This window comes from Crocodylus porosus, unplaced genomic scaffold, assembly GCF_001723895.1.
Source record: "Crocodylus porosus isolate Cpor-Errol unplaced genomic scaffold, CroPor_comp1, whole genome shotgun sequence".
Lineage (NCBI taxonomy): Eukaryota > Metazoa > Chordata > Crocodylia > Crocodylidae > Crocodylus > Crocodylus porosus.
In genome coordinates this window covers 251739675-251752490 of record NW_017728886.1, presented here as the reverse complement: position 1 = coordinate 251752490, position 12816 = coordinate 251739675, and the positions used below count along the sequence as shown (strand labels likewise).

At 42.8% G+C, this 12816-nt stretch overlaps 1 protein-coding gene across 2 annotated transcripts in view; it reads right to left on the bottom strand.

Moving 5' to 3' along the window:
• ZHX2 (zinc fingers and homeoboxes 2) overlaps positions 1-12816 on the bottom strand; it is a 65912-nt gene that overhangs the window by 3925 nt on the left and 49171 nt on the right. The window contains exons 2-3 of one of the 2 annotated variants that reach the window (XM_019552401.1): positions 6125-8820; positions 1869-2380 (exon numbers count right to left, since the gene is read on the bottom strand). In XM_019552401.1, the coding sequence (XP_019407946.1) occupies positions 6129-8627 (2499 nt within the window). In that variant the 5' untranslated portion in view covers positions 8628-8820 and the 3' untranslated portion in view covers positions 1869-2380; positions 6125-6128. Of the gene's footprint in view, positions 1-1868; positions 2381-6124; positions 8821-12816 lie in introns of those variants that run through there. The other variant, XM_019552394.1, reaches the window with a different exon arrangement.

The window sequence follows — 12816 nt, the reverse complement described above, 5'->3', positions numbered from 1 at the left end:
AACAGTTGCCTACGGCCTCCTTCTGATGGCAGTTACTGGCAAAACTTAATGAGAAGAGTGCCTGGTAAATACAGTGTGCTTTTGAAAGTCGCATCCTCTCCCTAAGTTAAGCAGCCTTCTTGTGACAATATGTAAGTAGTCAGTAAGAGAACGATACGTGTAAAAATAATAAATCATAAAAAATATTTGAATTACTTTACAACAATGAGACTCATTTATGGAATTCATGGGCTACTTAATCCCACTGGATAGAAGTCACCTCCTCAAATTCTGCAGAAAACAGAAGGACTAAAACTGAACACTGAAAATGCATTTCTTTTAAATTAAACAGATTTCAGTGTTAGTTTGGGAATGGATTTATAGCCTTAAAATATGCTACATTGAAACTAACATTAGAAATAATTCGTTTTCAACACAGCATAGTGCTGTGTATGGGAAAAAGCACAGTATCTTATTATATCTGCACGGGTGTCAAAGTTTGTAAGCATTAATCAGTTCCATATTTAATTTAAAGAGTTTTCAGTTGAATAGCAGCTAATTACATTGGACAGAGATAGCTGCCTATCATTTAAGCAATGATCAATCAACACAGTCATCTATTATATAGTATTTATACTAATATAGGACCTAAAATGAGGCACAGTTAAGAGTCCTGCAATGGCTCTTAACACATGGGAGTTATAGCCTTGCCCCGGGACTTGTACCTTAAAAACCCACCTGTATATGGCTATTGTCATTCAAACTGGGGAGTCAAGGATGGGTGGAGGTAATGCTGCATGTCTTAGCTCTGCCAGCCCTGAGGTATTTTGTTCAGGAGGCCCTCTGCTTAGAAGCAGCGTAAACCTGATGATCTCAAAGACATGAAGCACTTTAGCACAGCTAAAAGCCCTAACATTTAAGATTCGCCAGGTTTTATAGATGGTAATAAAACTGGGACAAACAAGGAAAAAAATCAAGATTTGCCATTTCCACACCACCTGCAAGACAAAAAAATTGATGGCTGCAGGCCCTGTTTCTAAGGGGCACCGAGTACCCTTAACTTCCACTGAAGTCAACAGTTTAGGGCACCAGCACTTCGCAGAAGATGCCAATCACTTGCTAGGAGAAATCGCACTCTTTATTATAATACAGATCTCAGCAATGACTCAATGATATAGTTTGTGTTAAACAAGCATGCTGTCCCTATGAGAGCAAAAGTAAATACATTCTAGAGAGAGATAGGGGCCTGAGAGTAGGGCCTTTAGTAGTGCAAGTTGTTTGCACTAGGGAGTCTCACTTGATAATATGAACTGCCCAAAGGTGCTTTTACATTTGTTAACTATATAGTGGGAAAAGTTTGCAAAACACTTTTAAAAAATTGACATAGAAATCTAAACAACATCTTGCAAAACTTAGATGATGTGAACCCCTCATGCCTGCATCTGATGCAAAATGCCACTATCCCACTATGACCACGTGTTAAAATGCACGAATCAAGTTCCAAAATCACCTGAGGTAGCCTTAAATATCATGACACTTGCAGAACTAGATCATTTTCCTTCTGATCACTGCGCCTATGAGCATTTACATTTTCATTTTTTTCCAAAAACATGGGGCATCTTTACTCATGCTTGGGAGGGTAGGGGGGGTTTTAATTAAAGCCAATCTAATTAAAGTGCCCAAAGCTTCTGGTGCATTCAGCATCCCGCACTTCAAAATGGCGGCGGAGGGGCTCTTTGACTAAAGCTCGTTCAACAAGCTTTGACGTGCCGCTACTGCCATTTTGAAGCATGGCGATGCTGAATATATGAGACACGGAGGCTGCTGGAGCATGCTACTTAGTGTACTTCAGCAGACTCTGCTAATCAAGTCTGCTCCGACACACTGTAATTACAGTGCGTCGGAGCAGTGTCCCTGCATATCTGCAGGCACCCATGAAGGCTAGAAAATTACTGTTTAAAAAAAAAAAAATTGAAAAGCTGAGATCCTTATGCTATAACAACTCTAGGAGACTGGGCTTTAAGTAAAATGTCAAATGTTCTGACAATCAGCAATGCTTGGTGATGAATGCTTTCAGATGAATTGCCCTGCACTATCATTTCCAATTCTGGTCAGGCTTTTCAGAAAAACCTGCAGCAATGTTCAAAACCCAGTGGCCTGCTTGAAAAACAACAGGTAACTTGGCAGGCTATGAAGCATACATCCCACATTGCATCTGTCCTATATTTTTGTTAAAGGATGGACAAAGAATATATCATTTTTCTGAACTTGGTTGTCCTTAGTTTATTGCAAAAATTTTCTCTAAGTAATGACAGACATGGACTTGCACTGTGGACTCCGAGAGCAAAACAAGTTAACAACAAAGCCGCCTGTATGTATTCAGCTGCCAGGATTCCTGAACCTGGAATATGAAACAGAAGTTGAGTTTCAAGCATGCCCCCAAACACAGACTTCTTAGGCTTTACAAGAAGGTGTGCAGAAACCACTGCCTTCTGACAACAGGTAGAAGATAACCCAGTGGATTTACAAAGAGTTTAGCTGGGAATTTTGCACTTCTTTGGACCTGAAACTCTAAGCTAACCCGTAGCTACAGGGGGAATTCTGCCATCCCTGGTCTCCAGCAACCTCCTTCCCAAACAGACCTCAGAAATTCCTCACTACAAAATTTGATTTCTGGGTGGCATCCTCAGCAAGATGTCTACTGGGCATAGTGGACTGGTCCCTCTCAGTCCTGCACATTACTACAATATACATATCAACACTAAGCTAATTACTTAACAATGCCATTGTTAAACAACAGCAATGGCAAAGTTGTACATTTTGCATGACTTCAGCTATGAGCATTTCACGTAATGACTTCTAAGGTTCCAAAGCACAAATTAGAAAACCTCATCCGTTTCCCCATTATCAGCTCCTACCAGGCAGCATTTTCCATTCCAAGTCAGTCCAAAACAGACTTTCCAGCCTGCTGCTGACTGCTCGAATGTTGGAAGGATCAATCTTTTGCCCAAGACCTGCAGGAGGCTTGGGTGAATTCTGCTTCGGATAGTAATACTCAGCCTATCAAAAATTCCCTTTCAGGTTCACTAGATACAGCGTTAATCTTCAGTTTCTACCCTAAACTGCTGTTGTGTGCTGCCAGAAGGACAAGGAAATCCCACTGCCTGGAATTTACACTGCTACGACTGACAAACACCTGACCTATTACTACATAACTTAGAATCATTAGGTTCAGTATAAAAATAAATTGTACAAAACATTTTAATTCTTCATTTCAAATGGAGACTTTTCAAACTGTTTTTCAGGAGGGAAAAAAACCAGACCCGAACAATTACTGTCTTTCTACCCCCACTTGAAATAGTTGATAGATGATGTTCATCATCCTCTTGCATCTCTGGGTCCTTTGTGTGGACTTTCCAGGGCTTGCAGTAATAGTTCAGAGGCTACCAGAACAATACTAGCAGTACAGTACTTTGAGACAAGCAGACAGTACCAAGTGTGTCAAAGGCTCAGATTCTGTCACTAGAGGGCAGGCACTTACATTTTGAGTGCTACAGAAGTACAATTTGTCTGAAGGAAAACAAAACAGATTAAGAGCGTCAGGCTTTAGCCAATGTGCTACAAGTGGAGTGAGACTCAGAGCCAAGTTTTATTGTCTTGAATAATCTAATAGGTGAAGCTCCTACTAACCTGATCCCAGCATAACAAAAAACTGCTTTTTTGTCAAAATGTATGCTTATTTTACTAGCATTCCTTTGAAACTTTCTGGCAAAAAAGGGTAAACTGGTGGAAACACAGATGATGTTGGAGGAAAGAGAAACCCACACAAGCAAACCTATGACTGCGGCACAGAAAGAACACCTCCAGAGCAAAAGCTGCTGCAGTGGTAGTAGCAATGTTGCTAGTGCTGTTCCAAATACCCTTACTCAGAAAACTCAGCTCTAACATACGCTACATCGTTGCATTGTGAGTGGGTCTGAAAAGCATGGGTAAGGTGTCTGTTCCAGTTACTCATTACAATGCAGTCTCTCACAATGCACCTACAGTCCCTTCTTTGACCAATCTATATGCATAGGCAGCATATGGATCTTATTTTCTTGCTTTGACATACTTGCGATTCAGAAAATTTGATTCATGATTTCCTGTAATAAGGGGTGTTGCATATACCTGTGCCACCTTACAATTTTTGCTTGCAATGCCAAGGCTATTTAATTTTACAAAAAGGATAGTTTTAAACAGGTTTAAAAAACTAGACTGTTCTCATTTCAGTCTCCTACCTTGGAGAGATGTGTTTTTAAATATATGCTGAATTTTGCACGTTAAACTTAAGTTTCATGGGTTCCATTTATTAAGGATCAGAGCACTGTTAATTATGTCCAAAACAGGCATTATCTAATCAAGTGTAGTACTTATCATATAGTCTGCTAGATAAGTGAAGGAGGATCCAGGTGAAGAAACAGATTCTCATCTCAGTTGTACCAGGGTAAGTTTTCAGAGATGTCAGTGAATTCAAAGAGTACGTTGAAGCCCAGGAAATCAACTGAATTATTCTGATAGAACTGAGATCAGAAACAAGTTCCAAGACTTTAAATGACGCACCTTTTAACATTTTGAGATCTCATATACACTTCTTTAGCAACTGCTCGGTGCAGGGTCTGGCCAGAGCCCTTGTTTTCATTGATTGTTGGGGGTGAGGGTCGTTCTGCCTGCTGTTAACCCTTCCCCTTCCTCACCCTCTCCACAGAAATCAGAAGTAGGGAAAAGAGGGGTGTAAGTGGCAGCGCTCACCCCCAGAGCTCCTGAGTTATATGAAAGTCGGGGTTCCCTGACAGACCCCACACAGAGAGCTCACATGCACCATTGCCAAAAAGGGGTAGGGCTGTACTGCTGCACCCTCTGGCTCCACTCCTTCATGTTCCCTCCCCCTGGGAGCACTTCAAAATGGTCATGAAGGCATGATGGGCCTGCAGAGCAGGAATCCCTGAATACCTCTTAGCTCTGGTCTCTAGAGGTTCCCAGGACAGCTCAGCACGCAGGAGACTGCAAATAGGTTGTCCCCACTCCTATAGTGGAGCCCTGTGGGACACAGCTAGAGGACACAGACTTTCCAAGAAGCACTTCAAAATGAAGTGCTTCAAAGATGCTTCCATTTTTTTGCAGATTTAAATTGCTTTGGCTCTTTTGAAGCACTTCATTGGGCACAAGTGTCTGTACCCTTGCTGTTGGTAACTCTTTAAAGCAGGCATGGGCAAAATGCAGCCCAGGGGCAAGATGCGGCCCACCAGGCCATTCTATCTGGCCCGCGGGGCCCCTAAAAAATTTAGAAAATTAATATTAATCTGCCCTGGGCTGCCTGTCATGCAGACCTTGATGACTTGCCAAAACTCAGGAAGCGGCCCTCTGCCCAAAATAACTGCCCGCCCCTGCTTTAAAGGCATTTAAATCACTTCAAACAGCATGTCTCTCCTTGGCCTGTATATATAACTTTAACAGTAGAAAGGCTGGAGAAAACACCCTCGCTCTGCAGAAAGGGATTCTCTTGCACATGCCATTGCAATCTATAACAATATTCTGTTGCTTGCTATTGCATAAGAGAGAATTTGTTGTACCGGGCCCTGTCACTGAAGCCCGACCTCTTCACAGAGCAGGTCAGGCTGCTTCACTGCCAAAATCCATGGTGACCTGTTGCAAAAATAGCTATGGCCTTATTCGCTGGAGATCATCATTATGTGAGTAAGATGGACATTAGTAACTATGGTTACCTACTTTTTCTTTGTATGGCTTGATCAGTATACTTTTTACCAAGCTCTAAAGAACTTATGTGAGGTCAAATAAAGGCAGAAAGTTTCTGCTTAATAAGTGATTCCAAACATCCTCTCTCATCCAGGACATGCAAAACGCCCAAATGCATAGAATCAGAGAAGCGGGGCCAGACGGGACCTCTCAGAGAGAAACTAAAATACCCTGGTTTGAATTCCTCCCGTACTGAACACTTGGGACCAGCTCTCCTGCACTCAAGTATCCAGCTCACATCCAGCATGCCTCAAGAGCCTGCTGCTAGCATTTAAATTGAAAACTCAGGGGCCACTGAAACTTGCCAAGACTGAAGGCAGCTCAGACCAAAGCAGAGTGGTATCATCATTACCTGTCTAAAGGTGGGAATTGTCTCCAGATATACTTTCAGAATCAAAATCTGCCAACTCTGCTTGGCCTTCGGGTGCTGCTTGACTCCAGCTGTCTGTACAGTCTGAGACAGCGTCGTCATCCCCTACTGTAACCTCCACCCAGTTCACATCTCCAGCCTCCTCGTTCTCCTCACTAGCATGACCATCTTGACTATGGCACTCCAATCTGTCCATGCCCTCAGTCTGGTTCCCTAACAAAGAGTCTCTCAGTGGTTCACAGTCTCTTTTAGACCTCACCACTAGTTTACCCACATTCTCTTCATTCAGCCTTTTATGCTCCTGGTAATGCTGCTGCCGAGACACCTCGTTACCATTCTTTGGACTCTCAGTGCGTTTTGATCCCTTTTTCTGGCTTTGCTCATTATGACCATCAACAACATACTGGTCAATCCATTTTAATGTCCCCATTCTTAGAGAGGATCTGTTCTCCTTGAACCAGCGGACTATTTCAGTTCTAGTGAGCCCAGTTTGTGCCGCTAACTGGTCATACTCCTGCGGTGATGGCCACTGGGTTCTTGCAAATGTGCTCTTCAGCAGGTGAATTTGTTCTTGGGTTTTTTCATTAAATGCTATGGAAGATCCAGATAGCGAACTGGGTAGGTGGGAGCTATTCAGCAGCTCACTCTGGCTTATTGTACCATTGTGGGTTCCTCGATCCTTGCTTTTTTTGTTTGAGCCCATTGAGTCTAAGACAGCTTGCTCCATGCTATCCCTTAGCTTTCTCCTCTCAGAAAACCAGCTGTCGATCTCTCTTCTGCTCAGCTTGGTTTCTGCCCTGAGCCTGTTCAGTTCTCCTTGGGTCGGAAAAGAACTTCTAAGGAAACTGTCTTCCAGGATTCGAAGCTGCGCTTGTGTTTTCTCTTTGAACCTCTGGGTGGTGAAATCTGCGTATGTGTGGTATGTACGCCCATGACGTGCAGCTGCAATTGCTAACTGATCTTTCGCTAAGGATTCACTAGTGATGTGAACAATGCCCCTTTGACTTCTGTACCTGTGATCACTGAACCACTTCTTGATCTCGCTCCTGGAGAGACCTGTAACTTCTATTAGCCTATACACTTCTGCATCGTTAGGAAACTGGCTCATGATAAAGCTGGCCTTTAGCTCTGCTATCTGCTCCTTGGTCTTTTTTCGCTCATTCGTTGGTGTCAATGATGTGGCGTTTGCCTTGGTTGTTACCTCAGGCACCTGAACTACATGTGGACGCTTGGATTCTGGAGCGCCTGGTAGGTTTTGTGTTGTCCGTTTCTGTCCTTGATTAGGAGCAACAGCAAGTGTAATTGGTGAGCAGGAAACTGTCGATCCATTTGACACTGGAGTCAAAACTAGGCCAGTTTGTCCCAGTATCTGGCAAGGCAAAGCAGTCTGGATGACTGGCTGAGACATTTTTGCAGTTGTCAGAGGTGCTGGCAATACTGTGATTGTTTGAGGTACTGGCTGGATGGTACCATTAAACATCTTCTTCCTTGCCTCTTCTACCTCTTCGGGGGACCAACTTATGCCATGCTTCAAACGCTGGGTAGCAAACCAGATTCTGATTTGCTCCTCTGGGTGCTTTGATGCTGCTGTCAACCATGACAACTCTGCTTGTGTTGGGTAAGGGAATTTATTAAAGGAGTTGATCATGGTTGCATTAGTGTCCAATGCAGAATTGTATTTGGTGCTGTTCAGAGGGACTGGGACCTTGGGGACAAGGTTGATATTTGGTGGCAGCTGTACAGAAGGCATAACATGAGCCAATACGTCATGCAGCAGGTCAGCTCCATTGATACAAGCAATAGATTCGGTGGTTTCTGTAATGACTTGGGGGAGGTGCCCATCCACATAGTTTTCCATAGCTCCCTCTTCCAGCTTCTTGGGGCCCTTTTTGGTCTCCACTTTCGGTTTGCCTGTTTTCATGATTGGGGTTTTACTTATACTGATCCCACCATGAAGGGATTCATCACACTCTGCATTTTCTAGGCCGCTGTTTGCAATAGGGACATCATTTGTTGTCTCAATGGATTGTTCTAAGACAGTTTGATTATTGCGTTTGATTAATTTAAGTTTAAAATTATTCTCTCCTGGGTGATATTTTGTGTTATGGTCAGATAAGGAGTCATATTTTTTGGTTGTAAAGTTACATTCAGCGCACACATAGAGAGGGTTGAGAATTACATTTGGGTGCTGTGTGTCAACATGCTCTGTAAATTCATTTAGGTTTTGTGTTGAGTAAGGACAGTATTTACATTCATAACCGCCTTGAAGCTTCTTGGATTGACTCTCAACTGGAGGTTTCCCCTCTACCACCTCACAATCTTTTACAGAGCTTTCTGTATCAGCCACCCAGCCATCTTTAGAGTCCTGCTGTGAGATGCCTGCACTCCTTTCTTTAAGGGCTTCTCCATCCTCAGGAACTTCCTGCTCCATTACTTCTGAGGTTCGCACCATACATGGAGTTGTTGACTTCCTTTTGCTTGCCATGGCAGCTATTATAGTGTGTGGCTGTTTCAGATGGTGGTCTCTTTTTTTTGCAGATATGGATGAATCCAAAGCCACTTTCTCAGAGGTCTTCAACTTCCTGTGAACGTGGTAGTTTGTATGTTCCCAAAGGAATTTCAGCACCAACTATGTGTCAGCTCCAAGCACCAGACATGTTAGGTTGCATTACAAACACCTGCAGAACAAAACAAACACAATTAGAGTCTTATTTATATTTTTAAAAAGAAATCCATCACCCAAGAGAGTACCCAAGCCTGGACAATGCTGTGTATCCTTCTTCGCAATGAACTGAGTGGCAGAATCAGGCCCACAAAAAATAAAGAGAGTCAAGTTCTTAGAATGTAATGCACTGAAATTAGAAAATGGCCTCAAAACAAAGATAGGGCACACAGTTTGAATGCTTATTAGAAAACCAACACATTTAGCTGGGCAAAGGAGATGCTACATCTATAAATACTGTAACTTTTTTAGAAGCTTCAGCTTCTATTAATTATTATTTTGAAAAGCCTGCAGATTTAAAATTGAGTGTGGTTAATATTAAACTTAATTACTTTTCCCTGGGGGTCAAATCATAAATAAGACTATGAAATTAGGGTGGATACAAATCAACAAGGATTTCTAAATAAAGAAAGAAGGTGCATCTTTCTTGTGGTTGTACAAACAGAACGGAAAGGAGAGAGAGGGCAAGACGAGCGGTACTATACACAGACCCCACTTCAGAATCCTGCGCCTCTATAGTGAGTTAAAATAGACAAGTGATAGATACATCGACTTACGTAAAGATGCTGTATGTTACAGTCACATAACTAAACTTTACATCAGGAATAATTTCTACTGAAAAAAGTCAAGCACAGGTGGGAGAGTTTTCTAGAAGCTTCCACCAGACAATGCGCGTTAATCATGCCATACATGGCAATGTGCCACACATTCAGAAAATTTATGACACCATAAAATGGTAAACCAGCCACAAAGATATCCATTATATGCAGAACATCTTTGTGGCTGGTTGTATGCATCTCAAACTGAATGTAAAACATATTTCCTCCCCATGCTGACAATCTGCTGATTACTGGTATTAGAATGGGGCAGCTTTGCCCTGGCTCCAGAGTGGGGGCTGGCCTGACCAGCTGCTTGTCAGCATGAGGAACAGGGCAGCCCAGGGTCTCTAACTAGGAGGTTTGCATAGGGGTCTCCCATTGCGAGACAACACAAAGCCAGGCATCAGCAGCCTTGCATGCAGGACTTCTGAGCTTCTGAGCAGATGGAGCTGGCTGCCCCCTGCCCCCGCCTCCCACTTGCAGAGCCCCATGCTGGGCAGCCCAGTACACAGCTTTCAACTAGTCAGAACAGTTGGAGCCTTGGATCAGGATCCCACATTCTATATGGGCTGCTAAGTTGAAAGTAATTGGGATCTGATCCCTGATCCCCCAAATCACCATCCCTGTCATAACATATGTGGCATGCCAGAATGTGCAATTGTTGGGATCAGGAATCAGATACATAGTACCATTAAATTAACATCTGCCAAGGGCCTAAATGCTCTAAAAGTATTTCCTCAGCTCTTTTTAAATGTTTCAAGGAACAGCTGTAGGTTTCTGAAGCCCTGAGGATGTAAGGATTTTTTTAAATAATGTTTTATTTCTTTTTCTTTAAAAAACATGACATCAACACCAGTCAGTGCAACAGCAGACAAGAACAAAATGACACAAGCTGTATTATGAACTATCTGTGCTGATGAAGGGGGTGGAATATAATTGTCACGACACTTTCATGTACTTAAAAATATTGATGTCAGTGTAGATTTCACTTGCAAGAAGATGGGAGTTCTTAAAGGAACACAGAAACTTTCTCAGAATGTCTGTGTGGAGACACAAATAGTTCATTTTCAGAGGTGCTGAGAACCCAAAACTACTACTGAAAGGTCAGTCTCAAGGGCCAAATTCTGCTCTGAGTATTAGAGATATAACACCAGATTAATCCCATGCACCAACATCACCTCTAATGAATTTATACCAGTGTAAATTTGAGGAAAAACTTGCCCCAGGTTATTTAAGAAAAACAAGCTCAGGTAACACAGTTAAGAAATAATAGCATTTATAAAATGGCTGATTCCCTTTTACATTTCCAACGGCTCAGGCTATTATGGTGACAAAACGTACATCTCTGGGCGTATCTATGAGATGCTAAAAGTGTACTAAAATTAGTCTACAGTGCACTAATGTCACTTAAAAGACGTGTGCCAGCACTACTACGCAGTAGTGCCAATTACTGTGCATTAAGTTAGCACCTGTTATTACTAAACTTACTGCGCTGTAATTGCAGTGCATTGATGCACATGTAGACATGTCCACTGAGGTGCAGGCCATTTTTCCTCTCATTATTAAACCTCTGTTGGGTCATGCTGGGACTATTCAGGGACTTAATTTAGCACGGGACATGGCTGCCTAATTTACTAGTAGCGCATCCTCCAGGGAGAAATTCTCATCGCTACACAGAAAAGAGTTTCAGTTGCTGTCTCCATGGAGTGAATCCAGGCAGCTGTACCTACTGCAAGCTAAATAGTCTGGGGTAGCCCATCTTCTTGTGCTTTCCCAAATCCTTAGAAAAGGCACAGACTCTGCTGAAACCCCCTGTGGATTCAAACTTGCATTTCCTCTGGCATACCCTGGATTTTGTAAACTAACTTCTGTGCCTTCTGCAAAGCTCTACTTCACAATAAGCAGTCAGGAAGGGTGGTTTATTAATGGAGGGACTGGAGAGTGGAGCAGGGTCTTATGAAACTGGCTCTTGTGAAGTGTATGGGTAAACGACCACCTTTTTAAGTGTCTACTAATTGGAGAATTTGAAATTGGTTAATATAAGGATCAAACTGCAGTGTTGGTTCGATTTTTTAATCATGTATTTTGAAATGCTAAGAGGCATCCAGTGTCCAAAGATACTGGAGGAACCAAATCAGCTAACAATACGTAATCTCCACTGAATACAGCAATGGTCAGCAACATTTTCAGGCTGAGGGCCAGAATGACCCAGCTCGGGTCTGAGGTGAGTAGGTATCAGGACCCAGTCACTGCTGCTTCATTTCTACAAGGTAGCCCAAAGGAGAGCACCTGCAGCTACTGCTTCTCCCTGCAGCAGCATGGGGATAGCGACTGTAGCCAAAGTCCCCTGCCACTGAAAGTTGCTGAAGCCCCACATCTGCGGGCCAAATCAAATGCTCCATGGGCCAGATCCAGCTTGAGGGCTGTAGGTTGCCCTGGGATATACTATTCTCTTGTGCAATGTTAACAGCTATTTCATTCCAGCCCAAACAGCACATCCATTTCAGTGCCAAATGAGATCATTCTTTCCCTATCAGTTTTTGTGATCCACTATATGTCCTCATTAAATGCCCGTTTTTTAAATGGTAATGTTGCAGTGTGGAGAAGAGGATGCTTGTTACATTGTAGCAACCTTGGAGTAAGTAAATCTATGCAGTCTTGTGCTCAGTCTTGTCCTCTGCTCACTTTCACTAGGCTGGAAGGGCATGCATAGAATTCGACATGTTAACACAGCTCATTCATTGGCGGGCTGAGGAAAGAGGCTAATACATAGAGGCCCCTCTTCAGCAAAACAATGAAGCACATACTTAATGTTAATCATCTATTTAAGTCCATTTTTACAGGCTTTGTGGAATAGGGATGGGATTATGTGTAGACTTACCGCTAAGCATGTGTTTAAGTGTTTTGCCAAAACAGGACTCTTATGTCACATCTCTTGAGAACACTAATATACAGAAGAAAGGAAACACAGCCTGTTTCCCAAAGTTTTATAGCATCTGCTATGATACACTGAAGTGCTGGGCATTTTAGGACTGACCCATAATTTGCAAAGTACTTACCCACAATGGGGGAAGAATTTAGGCTGCACATGGTCTTCACTAGTAATCACATACCATCTTGTTACTGGAGCTCTACTGAACCCTCCCGGTAGCATCAGTTGGGTGCCCGTGTAAACGCAGCTCTTGCATTTCCATCACTATTTTATTCAAACCTGCTCAGAATTAGGCGAGTTGTTACAGCAATGAAACCTATCTCTACCACTGGAGGAGGTCAGAGGTTGTTAGACAGAAACTGGAATAGATCTAGTGTGCTCAGCCCCTCATCACCCTCCTGTGTAGCAGTCATTCCATCAA